The following is a 20,095-nucleotide window of genomic DNA, read 5'->3' as shown; positions in this document are numbered from 1 at the left end:
GCCATTGGCACGGTGGTGCGGCTGGCATGGTTGGCATGCCTTGGCGCGGAGACGTGGCTGGCGTGGTTTGCCATTTGCACGATGGCGCGGATGGCATGGTTGGCATGCCTTGGCGCGGAGACGTGGCTGACATGGTTTGTCATTGGCACGGTGGTGCGGCTGGCATGGTTGGCATGCCTTGGCGCGGAGATGTGGCTGGCATGGTTTGTCGTTGGCACGGTGGTGCGGCTGGCATAGTTGGCATGCCTTGGCGCGGTAGCATGAGAATTAGGGTTTGGCATAAATTTTGTTGGTCAATGTTAAGGTTCTTTCGTGGAACATGACCCATGTAAAAAAAAGGTACCCCGATAATTCTTACATAGGCATGCTGACTGATTCAATAAATGTGCTAATGGTCACAGTGACGTCATATCAGATGTGCAGTTTTACGATTTTAACCCTAAAATAAAAACCACCATCAACACCACTGTGGCCTTCTTCTCCTCTAAAAATGATTCTAAGAGATCATCAACCCTTTTGAAACCATACTACCACTACCACCCTTTCCTTTACAAACTTTCTATCCTCATTTAGTTTATTCGGTTTATCTTATAACTCCTTTTCTAGGTGTCACATAAAACACCAGCTACAAAAATGACTCCCTATTCCTCTTCCCCCGTGACAACAGCAACAACATTAAAATTGAAGAAGATAAACTTCCCCATATACTCATCAATTCAAATGTATATAATTAAATAGATAACACCTGATTCACACCCTATACAAGGCAAACTATTTGATCTCCAAGAGATTACTAAGAGGTAACTTTTTCTAACTAAATGTCCAGTAATTCTAAGGCCCGGTCAACGGTCAATGTTATCTTTAGTCAAAATTCGACGATTAAACTTCCGAGTGCGATATCTTCCCCGTCCGGTGTCCGATCGACGCGTTCTAGTAGTCCATTTCACATAATTTTTCAAGATATATCTAGTGGTACTAATTTTATGTCCAAATTTTTATTTTATTATTTCTGTAAATTATTATTCTTAATTAATTAATTACGTCACTATTGGCTAAATCGTCTCTTGACTAGTCTAATAGCATTGACGTGCTTTAAGGGTACTTACAATAATAAGAAAAGAGAATATTATTACTGCTTTCTGTTTCACAAGTTTTTGTTACACTTCAAAGTGAAATCAAGTGGTTATTTATAGCCAGAGAACATTGAGTCAGTAGTACAAGAAAGACATGTTTCCATATGTTGAAACATTCAAAATCTTAAAGACTAAGTAATGTCCGGCAGTCCTTATCTTTGATCAGTAAGGTGGAGAATTTATTCAGAAACGTCTCAATTCTTCTTGGGCGGTGGAAATGGCGGGCAATCCCACAATAACGTGTACACACAACAATGTGGTTATTCTTAGGTTTTTCAGACTAAAATGCACTTGTATTGTATAAGCTTTTTAAGATGACTTTCTTTAAGTTTGGTTATTTATGTTTCATGATTTTAATTAAAACTTCCTTTATTTAAGCATATATGTTTTGATATTATTATTATAATTTGTTATCTGTTAGGTGCAACCCTTTTTAACTCCGCCAATGCAAATACTTACTTCATGTCATTGTCGGTCCCAAGCCCGAATAAAAGAGGAGGGTGAAGGAGATTAGTTGACAAGGGATTCAAGTAATTGCGGTTGATGTTCGACCATCCTCAATACCCAAGAACGTACAAGAGGTAACATTGGTTTGCTGCAAGTTTTCAATAATTTATCTGTGTTGGTTCTATTTATTGGTTTTGGGAAATTGTGTTTGTTCAAAGTACACGAGGAGGAAGAACTGGCTCTAGCAACCTAAGGCTATTAGGGTGTCAATCTAGTCCAGCTGTAACAAACGCATTCAGTATTTTTTTCATTTCGATTTTAATTTGGAATTTTATGATTTCAGTAATGTTCTTTACATCGTAGTTTCTCGATGTCAAGTGCCTGAATCAAGTAATAAAGTACCTTCTTGTGGATAATTTCAAAATTAGTTGGTTCAATACATTAATTAATTTACTTGTGCAATAAATTATGCCATGATGTGGTTGCAGATGATCCTTCAACAAATGGAACTTATCACCAATATAGATGTTGTTCGCAATCTTTGCAAGAAAACGGCCTCTCGTGCAACTCTTGTTTATGTTGAACCTGGTAAACAGTATGTTGCATTACGGAACATCAACCTTAGAGTCAAAGGAGACCTATAATCATTGCTCAAGAAATCATGTGATTTTCATGAGTACTAATTCCCTTATGTTCACAAGTTTGAATACAACTATAATTTGTACCAATATTGTTTATCTTTTCTGGGTTTTCTTATGCAAATACAATAATCTAGTTTATATGAAGATGGAAAAATTATAGATTATGATTAAGCTTACTTCTAATCTGAATGTAGACCAAGTAATGATTTTTTTTTGAAATAATGTAGTTTCTATTTGAATAAGTCGTTGTGCTACTATGAGTTTGTGATATCTATCGGTGTATATACTTTTTTCAAGCTCTGTTGGAATTCAAGGAATATGCGGCCAAAGTTGGCGTAGATTTTGTCAGAAAGGTTGTATGTGCTATTGGCCAATGTGTCATCAAGTTAGAAAGAGCAGTTGAACATTGTATAAGTGTTTGCTTGAGCTAATAACTATGTCGTTCAGGAGGCTATCATTGTCACCAAGGATATCCTTAAGCGATATCCTAAAACGTAAGTTACTGTAACACATAAAGTTTATGCAATTAATGGTTCACATTTTAAAATGCTTATTGGAACGGAGTCATATTTCCATGTATCTGTGAGTCTGTCCTTTCAGCACTCTGTGATACCTTAGACATGTTGGATGAAAGCAAAGGTACCCACATTCTTGAAGTTAACATTCATGTCCAGAGTTTAATCTCACAGTTTCTAAAATTTATTCTTTAATATGTAATTATAATTTTGTTTCTGTAGATATTCATGATTTGGATAATTTGTGAAATACACATAACTAATTGACAATGTTATGATCTCTTGATAGGTTTCATGGAGAGTTTCCTAGAGAATCCTTCTTCGATTCAGTTGTTTTAAATGAGTTTTCCAGAAGGCCTACAACAAATAATTTATATTCGTTGCTTCAATTCTTGATCAAGCATTAAAATATGTCATTGTTATTGATGCTCCCTCAATTTCAACTTCTCTGTTGCAGGTAGTTCCGAATAATGCAATTGTGGAGACGTACAATCCAGATCTCCGTGATCGAACCTATAATTAATGACGTATTCTTTCAACAGAAGCCGAGGTATAACCCTTAGGTTTTTTCACCCACAAAACTAACCGTTTTCAGGCAATAAAGCTGGTGGAGACTGGGTATCAGCAGGCTTCAAAAACCAAGCGGACGAAACTTACATGTTGGGGAGAACGTACAAGCTAAATCTACTCGCAAAAACAATTAAAAATATGGTGATCGAAGGATACATTAATAGTATTCTGATGAATTTAGCTGTCTTCTTGTCTTTGCAAATAAAAATAATGATCCAATCTTTGTATGTTCAATTATTTGCTTATTTGAAAAGCGCAAAAGTACTGAACATTTTAATTTATACATGATAACAAGATAAATATAGTACCTTTTGTTCTTTATCTTGTAATTTATGTGGCTAGCGAACATTAGAAGTGTGGATACATACCTTAAATATGATGCTTGAGAACTGTACTAGTTGTAAATTGTTATAGATAACCTAATATATCTGCGATTTCAGTAACATCCAAAGACCCAATTTTGGAACAGTATTACTGTGTTACAAGGGAAGACCACTGTAAAACATGAGCTATGTGTTACAAATTGTGAAGACGTGTTACTACCGGCACAAAACAGGACACTTGGAGGAGGCTACAAACACGGTACTAATCGTATCAGTAACATTTTCAAACCATGACAGAAAATCTGCCACACCATCAACAATAATGCTTATTGTGTGTTATTGAAGGCCTTTGTAATATCTATAAAGTATTACAGATTGATTGTTTTGTTGTAGTATATTGTGTTTTTTATTTATGACAATCGATAATGCACTTGTTCATTGTGTTAATCTTGAAAGATACCTGAGACAAGGTGATCTTGTATCCTCTTATTTATAGGTTTTTCAATTTTTCAACCATTTTTCTATACGTTTTTCAACCTGGATTTGCCAACTACTCTAGACCAGGTCAGAGTGGAAAGAGCAAAAAAAAAGAGCAAAGAAAAGAAAACTCTTTATTGAACCCGTAATTATTTCATATTTTTGTAAATGTTGAATTTTCGAGCCGAGTTTATCTCGTTTATATATTTCTCGAAATACATGTTGTAAGCTTTTAACTTTAGCTAAAGTTCAGCATCTACTTGGCGAATTTAGTTGGAGGCGATTTATTTGTTGGAAACTAAATATTAAGTCAAGATGATCATGTGAAAATTACCTTGAACATCTTACATGATTCGTGTGAGACAATCTTTTGATGTTAACTTGGGAAATTTCGTATTTATCGATTAATCACTTGAAGCTAGTGGTATTATAAGATTACCATTGTTGTCTTCTAAAGATGTTTCAACGATTAAATGAGAGTTTAGAATGACTACCAATGCCTGGATATAACACAACATGTATACTTTGTATGTGCACTGTGTAGCTCTAGTTCAGGTCCGGAACTCTTGTTTGCGAAAGGATTTACCTGTGAAAAGGTCCGGAGATGTTGTTCGCGTACTCTGTTTGCGAACGGCTAGAAAAGGCTGAGTCCGGAACTGTTGTTCGCGTACTCTGTTTGCGAACGACATGACAATGCCAAAGTTCGAAACTGTTGTTCGCGTACTTTGTTTGCGAACACAGTGGTAAAGTTCTAAAATCGGTAAGTATGAAATACATACTCATGAACTCAGGTTCGTTTGCAAACTAAGTTCGCGAGCTAAAGACCCTGGAACTTTAATGAAATAAGGTCTGTGAACTTGTTTTACAAACCGTGCCATGACGTTCATGAATGGGTTCTTGTATAAGTACTTTGTACAATTACAAACCAAACTGATTTTGTTTCAAATGATTCATATATAATTTTATGAGATAGTGAACATTTAAATAACTCTATTGAAACACATTTAGATTCATTTGATTATCTATCATGATTGATTGATCATCATATTTGATCTAGAAGTGTTAGATGAATTTGGCTAAGCTATAAGTATTCATGTGGCTAACTTCGGTTAACTATTCTTGAGCCAACAAGGTATACACATTTTGGGTACGGTTCATCCATATCTAAATATAGGTATATTTCATTTGTGTGTATCACCATCTTGTAGATGTCTTATGAGATATATATGCGTTTACGCCCGTGAACTATGCTATTGTCTCATATATGCTCAAAAATTAAGTCTATTATGCCTTTATGCAAATATTGATAAAAGATATAATGAACTTTTTGAGAAAATTCCGCAGTATTGATATTTCCCTGATCCACTATTATGTGAAAGTACCTTATTTACTCCGTAAATTTTCTTATGTTGAGTGATTTCTGATTAAATTAATCAATCAGATATTCTTGTGGTTAATTTACTCGAGTTTACCTGATACAAATCCATGTGGTTTGTTAATGTCCAAAGAAATCCTTCTTTTCTTGTAAAAGTAAGGTCGCTCATTTTGTTTTCTTTGGAATGACATCAAATGGGGGAGTGTTCTTAAATGAACTTGTGCTTAATTGTCATATCTTTGTGGGGAGAGCGATTTTGGAATTTGAAGGGGTTATCTTTTATTTTAATAAACTCCTTGATGAATATACTAAGTTTCGACTATGTGAAATCATCGAAACAAAAAGTTGATATGTTTTCTTTTAGTCATGAATTATCTTTTGAGAATTTAATTATGATCCCATAATTTTCGTACCTTTGCCAATTTATATTGACAAAAAGGGGGGAAATTATTTAGTAGTTCAAACTACATACAAATGGTTTACGGATCATTATGTAAGGGGAATTGGTTTTCATTATAAGATGGAAGTATTGACTAAGGGGGGGTGATACATATCACTGTAGTATTACTTCAACCGTAGTATTATTTCAAAGTTGTGATGCAATTGTACTTTGATTCAATATAATAATACTATGACACTGAATAACAATGATTGAGAACCTTCGTTTTCATATTGTTATTGCTACGGATTTTCAATAACAATGATGCTGAGTTGAACACATTCAGAATCGATGGTGAACTTGAAGTAACGAAGAATTCAAGGAAGTTGAAGATCCGAGGGAATCAAGCATGATGGATCAGAAGCTACAAAGTTTATTTATTTTGTAATCCATATATATTGATAGTTTTGTCATTGAAATTGACAAAGGGGGAGATTGTTAGAGCATTGCTCGGTCGAACTCGCAAGCGTTGCTATCTCAAGCTTGTTTTTCAAGTTTAGTTGATCAAAACTATATACTTGATTTCTAGTCTACTTATAGTTATGTCTGGGATTAGGATCGAAGTGTGTAGTTGAGATTTAGACTTCACAATGTTCACCAATTGAAGAAGAATATCTACTGAAGAGCTTGGAGGAACTTCATCAACAAAAGGTATGTGGAGACTAAAACTTATCTATCACTCAGAAGTCCATTATATTTTATCTTCTAAAGAAACTAAGTCGTATAGCTGTATATACTTTTACATTATACACATTTGAAATCTCGAGCCGAGTTTACCTCGTTTATATACGTGTTGGAAGCTTTTAACTTTAGCTAAAGTTCATCATCTACTTGACGAGTTTAGTTGGAGACAATTAATTTGTTGGAAACTAAATATTAAGTCAAGATGATCATGGAAAAATTACCTTGAACATCTTATATGATTTGTGTGAGACGATCATTTGATGTTAACTTGGGAAGTTTCGTATTGATCGATGAATCACTTGAAAATTACTAGAAGCTAATGGTATGTGTAAGATTACCATTGTTATCCTCTAAGGATGTTTCAATAATTAAATGAGAGTTTAGAACGACTACCAATGCCTAGATATAACACAACATATATACTTTGTATGTGCACTGTGTAGCTCTAGTTCAGGTCCGGCACTCTTATTTGTGAACTATGTTTGCTAACGGATTTACATGTGAAAGGTCTGGAGCTGTTGTTCGCGCACTTTGTTTGTGAACAACTAGACAAGGCTGAGTCCAGAAATGTTGTTCGCGTACTCTGTTTGCGAACGACATGACAAGGCCAAAGTCCGGAACTGTTGTTCACGTACTCTGTTTGCGAACACAGTGGTAAAGTTCTAAAATCGGTAAGTACGAAATACATACTCATGAACTCAGGTTCGTATGCGAACTCAGTTTACGAACTAAAGACCCTGGAACTTTAATGAAATAAGGTCTGTGAACTTGTTTTACAAACCGTGGCATTATGTTCATGAATTGGTTCTTGTATAAGTACTTTGTACAATTACAAACCAAACCGATTTTGTTTCAAATGGTTCATCTATATTTCTATGAGATAGTGAACATTTGAACAACTCTATTGAAACACCCTTAAAATCAATTGATTATCTATCATGATTGATTGATCATCATATTTGATCTAGAAGTGTTAGATGACTTGGTGTTGAACTTGCAAAAATAAATTCCTTACTTCTCTTACACTAACTAGTAGTATACGGACAAACAGGTTCGTTCCTACGGGATAGTTGAGTCAAAAGTTGTCAATTTAATTTTTGAATAATGATAATGCAAGATAATTAACACAAATAAATGCAAATATGAGGATGAGAATGATCAAGGACTCTTTCTCGGTCACAAAACGTGAATCTTACTGACATAGCTATGTTTCTGCAATCACCAATTACTAATAACCCTAGAATATTTAGTACGCTCAAATAATCCGCTATCTCATGAATTCATCGGACACGGAAGCGTTCGACTACCGGATTCTACTCATTCGAGCTACCTAGAAGTACGCTCTCTAAATATAACTCGCCCAAGTGCTTTAAGTTCCGTGAGATAGGCTATTCCTAGTGGCAAATACAAAAGATCGACTCATCTACTAGTGTCAATGTTTACATACTAGGGAATGAACCGTGACGTAATGGCACGGGCTATTTCACAGTGGCGTGATCTTTGATTATCCCGATTTTATATTAAAAAAATTTGAGTTTAACACCCAATACACAATTCTAAAAGACATTCCCAAATAACTTTTTCATGAAACATCAGACGGGTGGAGTTTCAGATTTCTGTCTATTTATAAGTTTGGGCATAGAACAGTGTAAATATTGATTGATTATTATAATAGGAAAAAAAGAACGGTCGACAGTCAAGCCAATGGAAATACCAAAAGTTGGAATCATATCGTCGGGAGAATACCTCGTCATCATGAAGTAACAACAAACCAAGAACAACAAACCACTAATAAACCATGCTTTTGATCGTTTACATCAAAAGATCAGAGAAAATTCGGTTTGGAAGGTGGGCAATGGAAATAAAATCAAAATAATAGATGATGTTTGGTGTCCTCAAGGTTTATCTCTTAAGAATGGTCAAGACCAGCTGTTGCAAGGGGAACTGGTAAACGGTCTCATGGACTGTAATAATCATCCTTGGATCTGGAACACCAACAAACTAAGATTGTTATTTGAGGAAAGAACGGTTGCAGACATACAAGACATCCCAATCAACAGCGAAAGAGATGATCAGCTTGTCTGGCATCTAGAAAAGAATGAGAAATTTTCAACAAAATCTCTATACAACAAACTCATAAGAACAAACCAACTAACTGATAGAGATCAAGCAAGGTTTTGGAAGAAGTTATGGGGTCTGAACATCCAGCCAAGACTCAAAACTTTCCTTTGGAAGTGTGTGCATACGATTCTCCCTTTGAATGGTAGAATTGCACAGATCCTCCCTGATGTGAATAAAATTTTCCCCAACTGTGGGAAGCAGGAAGAAACACTCACCCATATCTTTATGCATTGTGAATTTACAATATCTGTCTTGCTTTACATAGGTCTGGACACTTTGATGGTTAGGAATAATCATCTAGAGTTTCATACTTGGTTAGTAGATTGGTTCCATAGAAAAGACATGTATGAATATCAGGTGCATGATTGGCCAGAGATAATGACAACTTTCTTATGGGGTATATGGAAATCTAGATGTGATTGGGTTTTCAAAAACAAGAAGCTCTCTGTCACTAGGACTAGGCAGGAAATTATCTCAATGATAAGTTCCAAAAGAAACATGTTAAACAACAAAGAAGGAAAAGATAAGATTGATATAGTTAAGTCAAGTAATAATGTAACAGTAAGTAGCTTTCATGTCAATATGAACATTGCTGTTTTTTATTCTGTATGCAAGACAAAACCAGCTGTAACTCTTATTGCTTGTGATCATGTAGGAGGTCTCCTTGGAGCGAGGAGTTTCCAAGCAATAGCTTCTGCGGGCAAGAGCATAGAACATCAGGCGGCTTCTTTCACGATCCAATGGTCTCAACAAATGAACTTTCCACCAGTGCAATTTGCTCAACAAATGAACTTTCCACCAGTGCAATTTGAAAGCGACAAAGTGAAAGTGTTGGAAGCAGTTCGAGAACAAGTTCTGGAGATGAAAGACGAGAGGAACAGATTGCATATAAGCAATTCTCTCCATTTTTAAACTTTGCATGTTAGGCGTAATCTTAAGTCTTATTCCTAATTCTTCTAATTTTATGGCTTGTAAGCTTGCAGAGTACTGTATGAGTGCAGCTTATTTTAGAGAGTGGGATTACAACTCTATCACCGCCTTTTCTTTTAATTTAGTCAGGCAGGAAAATAACAATGCTGGTGGTACAGTTTCTACGGGATAATCCCCTGGTTTATTTATTAAACAAAAAGATCGTTTACATCAACTCCCAAATTGAGAAACAATAAAAACTAAAAACATGGATAAACTTGAAAGATATGATAACAACTCACACAAAAATTACAGCATTTAATTTCAATCAAAACCAATCTGTTTTTCTCCCCCAACTTTCTTTGATGGTCAATATTAACAGATTACTATTTCTCTGACTTAGGTTCATATTCATATTTCAGTTTCTAAAACAAATAGTGTTACACTAAAACAGTACAACAGGAAAACGTGATACTGGGGTCTTCATATGCATTCATTATGTCTAAAGAGGGTTGCTTCCGTTCCAGTGGCACGGGAGGCCATGACAGTCAAGATGGGTGACTCTGTAGCTGCAACGTTCTGCTCCATGCTGATGGAGGTCAGAGTAACTTGGAAATTCACGGGCTGGTGCAGAATTGCCGAAAAGTTATAGATAAAAGGGAACTTCTAACAGTTTGTTTGATATGAAATGATAGTCTAGTGTTCTACGGATGAGGAAGACCAAAGGGAGTGCGAGGAAGATGAAATAATTTAGTTTACACCTGACCTGGTCAAGAGTTTGGATGCAGGGGGGCGAACCATCTTATAAACCTAACTCTACAGAGATACAAAAACGGAGGAACCGTTCTACTTCGAATTCAGAGCGGAGAAGGAACCTGCGTTGCAAATATAAAATGGTCACCTGATTAACAAAATACAGATGGATACTTATGAACTAACTAAGATAATCAAATATATATATTGCATAGCATTAACCTGGAGAAAGGAACATCCACTTTAGTTTCACATTTGGTGGACCAAAGGTCACCATCCTCACCAAGGACCTTCTTGTGTAGTGGTGGCACTGCACATGAAGGCATTTGCTACCTGTATAGATATGAGGTACATTAATCCTTTAATAGAGTAAAGCAGATTAATTGGCTGGTTTAACGGGGAAACTGGGTACACCTACATTAACTGGACTACTACCCTCACCGGATATGAGGGGTCCTATTTCAAAGATATGATCTGGGATTTGGTTTTTCTATTATTAATATCCAGAATCTGGTTATGCGATTGTCCTTTTTTCATGTCCACTGTGAATTTGGTGGGGGTGATCTGACATCCAAGGAACTGCAAAAATATAACCATCAAACAGGGGATCCACCCAAAAAAGATTGTATCCCTAATAATATTCTCAAGCTAACATTTTAACATCATTTGGTCGCGATAATAAGAACAATCAATTCAATCACTAAACACACACACAAAAAAAAAATGGTGAAAGAAGGACCCACATAAAGGTGCAGCGCTCCAAAATCGCCCTTATAGATATGGAGTTAAACCAAATTAGCAGTCACTTAGAAAGCCCATACTAAGATATTTGAAACTTGAAAATGACATAGAACTTAATCTCCACAACAACAACCAAAAATCACAGATTAATGACATAGTGGCTTTTTAGTCTAATGTATTCTCTAACAATCCAAATGCAGGAAACAAAGATGGGATCCTAGATCGACCTCGTGATGTATCGGTGTTGGTTTTGTACGACAGTCTTCTATAGGATGAATGGAAAACATATTATATTATTCATCAAAGGCAAAGTTCGATCAGAAATTCTATTGGGTTTTCTATTGAACACTTCGAACACATCCATGAGGTACTATGAGGTACTTTTCGGTATAGTTACAGTGCTATGAAATAAACTACCGTTCTAATTCTTATCTATACACATTTCAGTAGAGTGCCAAGAATAGTTAAGAACCAATGTAATAGGTCTAAGTTAATTCAGTGAAGGACACTAAATTACCTCTCAACCACATGGCAAAATAATCTTCATTTTCCTTTCCAATGAACAAATTAGCAAATTTTCCTCAACTATTTTTCCTTCTTTTACATTCTTTACGTTTTCTCTCCTGCTCTCAATCATACTGCACATTAAAACAATGTTGTTAAGAATGCAATTCATATACAAAATTGAGGGAACTGAGAATTCTAACAATAGAATTTTTGAAGGAGTGTTGTAAACATTATAAAGTTACTGACTGTTAAATGGATCAAAAGGCCTAGTAGACTGATGCGGTGGTAGATCATGTGTTAATTGGGTAACACATCGGGAATTTAGCTCTACATCTGTTGGACCTTAAGTAAAATGCTCTTCTACTCCATCTTGTAATTGGAGTTTCCTAAATTCGAATAGCAATTTGAACTATAAACAGAAAGGGCCGAAAATCATTGACCTTTTATAAAATTGAAGTAGTGATATGATAGAGACTACATACAGCAATCTGTAGTTTGTTACTACACAACACCAAGGTATAATGGAAAGTATACGCAGAAAAGTATTAGTAGAAGGAACTAAACAATAAACTTAAATGTTGATTAATTTTATAAAAGGTCTACTTAAGTATTAGTCGCATGGAGCATGCTATAAACACTGAAGCCACGGATCTAGTTAACCTAATAAATTAATACTGCATATTTGGAGATTTAATTTGTGTTTTGGATGGGAAATTTTTGCAAACATGTACAAAACTTATAAACACTGAAGTATTTGGAGATTTAATTTGTGTTTTGGTTAGGACATTTCTTCCAATGTGTACTAAAACTATTTTAGAGCAACGGAATATGAAGAGTAAGAAAATACACAAATTTTTGTCAAAAATGATATACAATCTTTGACATACGAACAATCCAACAAAGTCTCGTTACTCAAAAATAATACATAAACCAAACTAAACCACTATGAAAGCTGAAAACGTAATGAATATGATATACCACAGTGACAGTGAGTAATAAATCAAATGATCTCATAAAATAATAAAAGGAGGAATGATAAAAAAAAAAAAACAATGCGACTGGTGGAATTGATGGAACCTAAACAACAATTGCAAAGACTTTGAAGCAGCCACAAACCGAATTTTTTGTGAAGCTGAATTTGCCAAAGTGAAATATATAATAGTTTCAAGTCTCAAAAGTTCAAACATACCAAGTATTTGTATACATCGTTTGTTACGGATGAACTTCTGCTAGAACTTGAAAATCATTTATCTTTCATTCTACAGGTTTAGAAAGCCGATATAAATGTCAAAACCGGATTAATTATAAAAACAGACCAATAAGATCAATTTAGGAATGAGTACAAACATAACTTTGGAATTTAATTGAGAAAAAATGAAGACAAATTTAACGATGATAACTCATTACTTTTAAAAAGAGTAGTCCGAGCCAAGAAAATTGTTGGATCACATCCCAAAAAAGCTTCCCTCATTGCTGAAGTTAACTCGGCTGGGTTTAAAAAACCTTAAATGGAAAAGATTTTGAAACCAATAACCTTTACAACACATGGATCACACCCAGATTGAATACAATTTATGATATTAATTTAGGGTTTGATGAAGAAATAATTGAAATTGAACTGACAGTGAACCACGATTTAGCTATAAGCCCAACTGGGTTTATTGATGAAATTTGCATGAACCAAAAGCAAACCGTCATTGACAGAGTACGTAAACATGTTCAATTGGTGGAACGGATGAGATTCTCAAACAGTATAAGACATTTTATATATGGAGACGGCAATTAAAACTGGGATGAGTGTTTTTTTTTCTTTGCAAAAAGTTCTATTAGATTCGAAAGACTTTGTGGTAGTGAATGGAAAGCCTGAAACGTTACGGAATAGGGAAAGGGAAATTTTCAATTAGGAGAAGATGATAGAAGGGCCAATACCGGTGCTCGATTGAGAAGTTAATGGAAACGCTAATTATTAGGGTTTATGTACCGTCAAAATAATACTACCTCCGTCCCACTATTAAATGACCTATTTAGTTTAAAATTTTGTCTCACTATTAGTTGACTTATTTCATTAAACAAAGGAATATTTCTAAAATTATCCTTTTGATTGATTATAGGTAGTATAAGAAATATGTATAATTTGATATCCATGTTTATACTCTGTTATGTAGGTGTTTTAAAATGCATTCCAATGATACAAAGTTCACGTAAATCTATGGCATAGTTTAAGAGATAAATCATTTCTAAATTTTACAAGTTATTATCCATAAGGGTATAATTGTAAAAGATACTTAACAATACTCCCTTCCTTAAAAATTGTACAAACTTTAACTAAGTCATCTAATAGTGGGACGGAGGGAGTAAAATGAAATGACTTTCGACGTGGGACGTGAAGGAGTGCTGGCCGTTAGATTAAACCAATTTCAGATGGAGGAGGGAAGATCACAGTCGCCAGTTAGTACTTGTATGAAGAGTCTCGAGACAATTACGGGTCGAAGAGGTCTTAACTAGCAATATAATCATTAATAAACCAATTTAATTTGCAACTTAAACGATTCAAGAATAATTCGTATAACACTATTGGCACAGCAAACATTAAGCAATAACAAATAAATCGCAAGAAAACAGACTTTTTAAATATCAATTTGAATTCATGTCCGGACATCGAAATCGTCCCTAATCAAATATGCTTAGCTACTGAAGTTCATGGCAATAAAAATAAAACAAATAGAAAACTCAGAATGTAAACCAACTAAGCAAACCAACAAGCAGGAGGTGAAGTGAATGGTGTATGGGCTGGTGGAGCCTGGAGACTGGTGATAATGAATATTGTTGTACGTGGACGGGAACTGGTGGTGATGTGCTGCTGCTGTTGGGTTGGTGCTACGTTGCTACTGCAAACTGATTTCGATGCAAGGGGATTGATGCAGTGGAATATGAACTGCAGGGGATAGATTATGGAGGTGCTGGTGGATGCGAAGTAAGGCGCAGGTGGTAATGGATGATGATGTATGCAGTCTGCGAACAGGTGATGAATGATGTTGTTGGTGGATATGCAAGGATGATGGACTGGATGCAGATGCAGTGGTGGAATGGTGGTTGTTCAGCGAGTAAAAGCTCGCTGAAACTAAGTTTTTTTTTTTTTTATCAATACTGAAACTAAGGTTGCGGAAACTGTAGAGGGGTATATGATATGTTCTGTGGCTTTTAGGTCTCCTTTTATAGCTCAATTCTTTTCTTACTAGGAACTTGCATCCTACGCCAACCCAATTTGCTAATGTGGAAATCTTATAAACGTCCCTATTATTCACGAGTCCTTCACAAATATCCTTAAATAATTTTACTAATACCCATAATGGTATAATTGAAAGTTTAGATAAAACCATTAATTCCTCTTTTAACCCTTAACCATCGTCCATTCTATTTACTTCAAAAATCTAAGAAAAATGTTTCATCTCTCCCGTAGTTAGTAAGTTCGCGAATGATTCGCGAATTTTTCCGTATCACGAATTTTACCGTCTTATTCGCGTACGTTTGCAACTCCGAACCCAAGTCGCCTATTATGTGGCATTCCCGGATTATTCGCGAACCGTTCACGAATTTTACGTATTCCGAATGATACGTCCGCTTAATTCGCCATAAATTCTTTAGCTTTTACTTTTCAAAGACTCCACTTTTTGGGCTTTACTGCCTTCCGAGCATACACGACCGAATATTAGACGTGTTGTAATTTTTATGAAACAAAAACGACTGAAGAGATTTGAAGGTGAAGGTGAGAGAGATCTCAAACTCACTAACCAAACATCTAAACCACCATACGACGTCCTCTTGGATAACTAATGTTGTATATATTATTAATATCATCATATTAAGTTTATTTTTTCTTTAAATAACTCACACATATGCATAAAAATTGGTCTATGACCTTATAAATACAAATTATTTGTTATATATAGATACCGAATTTTCAGAGCCGAACTCACATTTATAAATCGAATTATACACGTACGTATGCCGTTCCGAATTACTGACGAATCACGTCCCGTTGACCGAATTTTGGACCGAATCTGGATTTTACAAAACCGTATAATACTCGTACGTTTGCCGTTCCGTACGTTTACCGAATCCCGAATTGCTAACTAGGATCTCTCCTACCACCTACCATCTGCATAATCTAAGAAAAATGTTTCATCTCTCCTACCACCTACCATCTGCATAGCTCCCACCACCATCCCATCTCAATCGCCACCGCCATAACCAGCACCACCACCTCCTTCACCTCCGCCACCATAACCAGCAGATCTGTTACATTTTATATGTATGATTTCAGCTTGTTATCAATTGTTCTTCATCTTCTTAAATATATTTTCACCTGATTCAACTACAAAACTCAAATCTAGTAATGAAGCAAAGAGAAATTAATCTCCGTAACCCAATCACGAGCATCAGAAAAGTTGGATTCACTTCGATTTTCAACTGAAGTGTGAATTATTCCATTTTCTAACCCTAATTTTGGGTTTCATTTCTCTTCAGATTGATGATTGATTCAGGTAATCAATCATATTCTTTTGCTTGAAATCGTTATTCTCATCTGTATTGACTCATAAAAGTAGAAATTAATGGGTTTTTCTGCTTGATTTTTATTGTGGTTGTGGTGGTAGGGAAGTCGCATTTTTTGTGTTGGTGGTGTTGTAATATGATTTTTGGTGGTGGTGGTGGTGAGGTTGGAATGATGAATTGACAGTACAATAATGGTGGTTTGATTGTGATTACAAATTTTGGGTGTTTCTCATTTTATTGAATTTTGTTGTGTGTCTTTTAGAACAAAGTATTGGGATATCAACAATGCATATACAAGTATTGGTAGAACTGATTTCGGTGCTATCACTACCGTTTGGTGAGTGTAGATTTGATTCAAATGATGTTGCTTTAACAACTGATTGTACAACTCATTCTTTGGTTTATGATATTTCTTATAATTCAAATTAATACTTTTAGTATCTGGTTATCATCTTAGAACTCAATATCAGTTTTCTATTTGCTGCATAAGTGTGAAATACTTTAGATGCTCCTCGGACTCTTGACAACTTAGGAAATGGTTTAGTGAGTGACAATTAGTCCCATTAGGTTATAGCTTTCTGAGTCTTCCCAAACAACATATCTGTTTCGCATTCCTATCGACTACTAATGTATTCTTGAAGTGAACTGGCAGGCCTCTTCTGAGAATGCCTACGTTCTGGTTGGTCATGACATCAAGTGGATTCCTAGGCCTTGCTATCAACTTCACATCGATGTGGTTTCTGCACCAAACAGAGGCTACAACTTACAGGTACTACTCTTACAAATGATGGCTCTAGAAAATACCTAGAACTGTAAACTTGTTTATGTTTAACTGAGTAACAAAGGATAATAATGTCCACGGCATCCTACTAGAGTGAAAGAAAGTGAATGTGTGGCTTTATTTTGAATGAGATTCCTTGCATGTCTTTGTTTTAGGAAAATAAACAAATTCAGTAGGTTAAATAAGGTGTCAGCAAAAGTCATTAGTACTTGACCCCCAACAATAGTAAGCCTATTTCTTTAATAATGAAAAAAATATGACCTGGTGCTCAATCAATAAAACATTATGTAGAAATTCATGAGTTCATTGTTGTGAAAACAAGTTAGAGAAATAATTGTTGTTAAAGTTGTGCGATACACTACATAATAGTTCGAGTTTTCATTGTTTCTTAATATTCTGGCAAAATTGTTTTTGGTTCTTGATTTGGCAGCCTTGTCGGATCACTGAATAAGATTCCTCTCTCCGTCGCGGGAATCCTTCTGTTCCACGTTCCTACTAGTTTACAGAACTTTACCACCATCCTTTTTGGTAGGTTCCATCAATATACAAGCACTGATTTAGAGTCAACTTTGACTAGTTGCCTTCAGATTTGGAGACAACTAGAACAAGTTGCCTTCAGATTTGGAGACAACTGTGGCAGTTGCCTTCAGATTTGGAGACAACTAGAACAAGTAGCCTTCAGATTTGGAGACAACTTTGGCTAGTTGCTTTGGTTATACTTCTGAGGGGGCTTAGCCCCCCCGAGTGAATTGTGTCACTACCAAAGTTTAACTAGAGTCAACCAGACTAATAGTGTTTTTGATTCAGATTCATTCTGTTTTTGATCTCGAGTTGTGTAGCTGACTAGTTGCCTCCAGTTTTGTAGATTTTGATTTGCCTACTTTTTCGCTTATTGCGACTTTTTGTTTTCATTTGTAATTGTTGAGGGTTTTTTTCAGGTTAAAAATGGTTGAGTGCACAGTAATGCTAATACTGTTGAGTGCTTTTTCAAAGGAAAATGATGTAATTGGAGGTTCGCAAGTAGAGGTTTGGTAGGTATGGTAGGCTTACATTTCACATTCTCTTAATGCCGGGAAAGCTCCATTGACTCATCGTGCACCAATATTACGAAGGCAACCAAGGATTTCAAACTTCTACGGGCTTATGTTCCCATTAAGTTTTCCATTTTCCAGTTTTTGTGAACTTGTTTTATGTTATGTGAACTTGCTTTGCAAGTTTTTATTTTTTGAACTTTTTTGTTCAACACGATATATTGCAATTGTTCTAAATAATTTGTTGTTTTTGTAAAAGTAAACTATCTTTATATTTCTGCTCCAGGCTTTACTACTGTTTTTTGCAGGTATGCTTGTCAATAGGTTTTAAAGAACTTGTTCTAGTTGGCTTTGGATGTGATACTTGATCCCATATTTTGGAAACAACTTATGCTAAATGATCCCAGATTGGATCCAACTTGTAAAAGTTGCCTCTGGAAAGAGATACTACAGGTTCCTGGTTTTCAAATTTGGGAACAACTCATCCAAGTTGCATTCACTACTGGAGACAACTTCTGCTAGCTGCTTCAGTTGTCGGAGACAACTTCTGCTAGCTGCTTACATAACCGGAGACAACTTATGCTAGTTGCTCCAGATTTTGGGAACAACTTCACCAAGTTGATTCCATTATTAGAGATAGCTTGTTCTAGTTGCTTCCTATCTCCTTTTAGATTTTTGTACCTGCATCATACAACAGTATTGCATCTGCAATCACATGAAAATAATATTTTATCTATTAAACCATTAGTCATTCGTGCTAAAATTTATGTTTACATCCAAATATGTAGTCATTCACGTTAAAATCTATTCAGTAATATTATAACCAGCGCTAACAAATATATCTGTAAATTTACAATCTATCTGTCATCCAAACTCATATCTTTTTCTTTCTGAAGCTTCAACCATCTATTGTATTCAAGATGTGAAACACCGTCTTGATCCATTTCTAGATTACTTTAGCAGCACCTTCTTCGTGGCTCACTTCCATTAGACGGCTGCAACTCAGCATCTTTATATACAAACACACGTGATGTGGAACACCGTATTGATCCATTTCTAGTTTACTTTAGCAACACCTTCTTCGTGGCTCACTTCCATTAGACGGCTGTAACTCAGCATCTTTATATACAAATACACGTCTTCATAACGGCTATAGTTGTTATGTTTTAAACAAAACAATAGTTAGTATATGCAATCATTTTGCTTTGGTAATGAAATCTAGCAAAATTATCGTAGGAAATTGAGATAAACTAGCGCAAGTTGCTTTTAATTATGGGAGAAACTAGCAGAAGTTGTTTCCACATCTTGATCCATAATGCAATGACAACTAGCAGTGTTTTGAATAACAATAACACAGTCACGTACTCTTAGGAACAATGTAATTGCAAATATCTTTCACATCTGTTTTATGTTTTGTTGACGACAAATTTCAAAAACATGCCAAAGTAGACAGAGCAACCTAATTCACGACATCGCTATGCAAATTACAGCTTGGTCAGTACGATGTTTTTTCATACCTTTTTCGACGGAAAGATTATTGACATATTTGGTTGCTTTGCCCTTTGCTTCCGGTGATTTCCTCATCTTTTCCTAATTCCTTGTAAACAATAGAATAGTTAGTGTAAAATGAGATTTTCTAAATCATAAATCATAAGTGGTATTCAAAAATGGAGCTAACTAGTTCAAATTGTCTCCATATGTGAGAGCAACTAGTACAAGTTCTCTCCAAAAATGGAGGCCACTTTCTCAATTTGGCTACAGAAGTGGAGCCAACTAGCTTAAATTGCCTCCATATATGGGATAAACTAGCACAACTTTCAAAAATTTACGTGATAACAAGTAATGAAAGAGAGATAATTGACAAGGTATGCCATGTCCATGCATATCTAAGGTATACACAACTTTTAATTATGTCGACCCATAATGTGAAGATATATATGTTGATCTGTTATAGTATATGGGCAACATATGAAGAAATACATTAATGCAAGTTGAATTATCTTACTGGCAACAAAGGTACACTACGAACCTAGCATAAATTAATGTTACGACAAACATAGAGAAAACAAAATTAGCTCTCTCTCAAAAGTAACA

The 20,095-nt window shown here is 35.3% G+C and overlaps 1 protein-coding gene and 2 long non-coding RNA genes across 5 annotated transcripts; 2 read left to right on the top strand and 1 right to left on the bottom strand.

Annotated features, from left to right (window-relative positions):
- Positions 1-8,322: 8,322 nt before the first annotated feature.
- On the top strand, positions 8,323-9,758 carry LOC113316879. Its single transcript, XM_026565035.1, has 2 exons — positions 8,323-9,286; positions 9,381-9,758. Exons 1-2 carry the CDS (start codon positions 8,564-8,566, stop codon positions 9,414-9,416), a joined length of 759 nt encoding a protein of 252 aa, XP_026420820.1. The 5' UTR covers positions 8,323-8,563; the 3' UTR covers positions 9,417-9,758.
- Positions 9,759-9,932: 174 nt separating this feature from the next.
- On the bottom strand, positions 9,933-13,553 carry LOC113319560. Of its 2 annotated transcripts, XR_003345627.1 has the most exons (5): positions 13,043-13,553; positions 12,825-12,894; positions 11,646-11,766; positions 10,610-10,720; positions 9,933-10,509 (listed from the first exon to the last, which is right to left on the bottom strand). It is a non-coding gene; the product is annotated as an uncharacterized LOC113319560 (long non-coding RNA). The 2 variants fall into 2 exon arrangements; XR_003345628.1 differs by lacking the exons at positions 12,825-12,894; positions 13,043-13,553 and adding an exon at positions 11,882-12,438.
- A 2,263-nt stretch (positions 13,554-15,816) lies between these two features.
- Positions 15,817-18,279, top strand: LOC113317178. Of its 2 annotated transcripts, XR_003343309.1 has the most exons (5): positions 15,817-16,179; positions 16,291-16,526; positions 16,842-16,958; positions 17,401-17,498; positions 17,909-18,279. It is a non-coding gene; the product is annotated as an uncharacterized LOC113317178 (long non-coding RNA). The 2 variants fall into 2 exon arrangements; XR_003343310.1 differs by lacking the exon at positions 17,401-17,498.
- Positions 18,280-20,095: the final 1,816 nt, after the last annotated feature.

This window comes from Papaver somniferum, chromosome 10 (assembly GCF_003573695.1).
Source record: "Papaver somniferum cultivar HN1 chromosome 10, ASM357369v1, whole genome shotgun sequence".
Classification (NCBI taxonomy): Eukaryota; Viridiplantae; Streptophyta; class Magnoliopsida; order Ranunculales; family Papaveraceae; genus Papaver; species Papaver somniferum.
The sequence above is the reverse complement of the archived record's forward strand: the minus strand, read 5'-3'. Positions and strand labels throughout refer to the sequence as shown.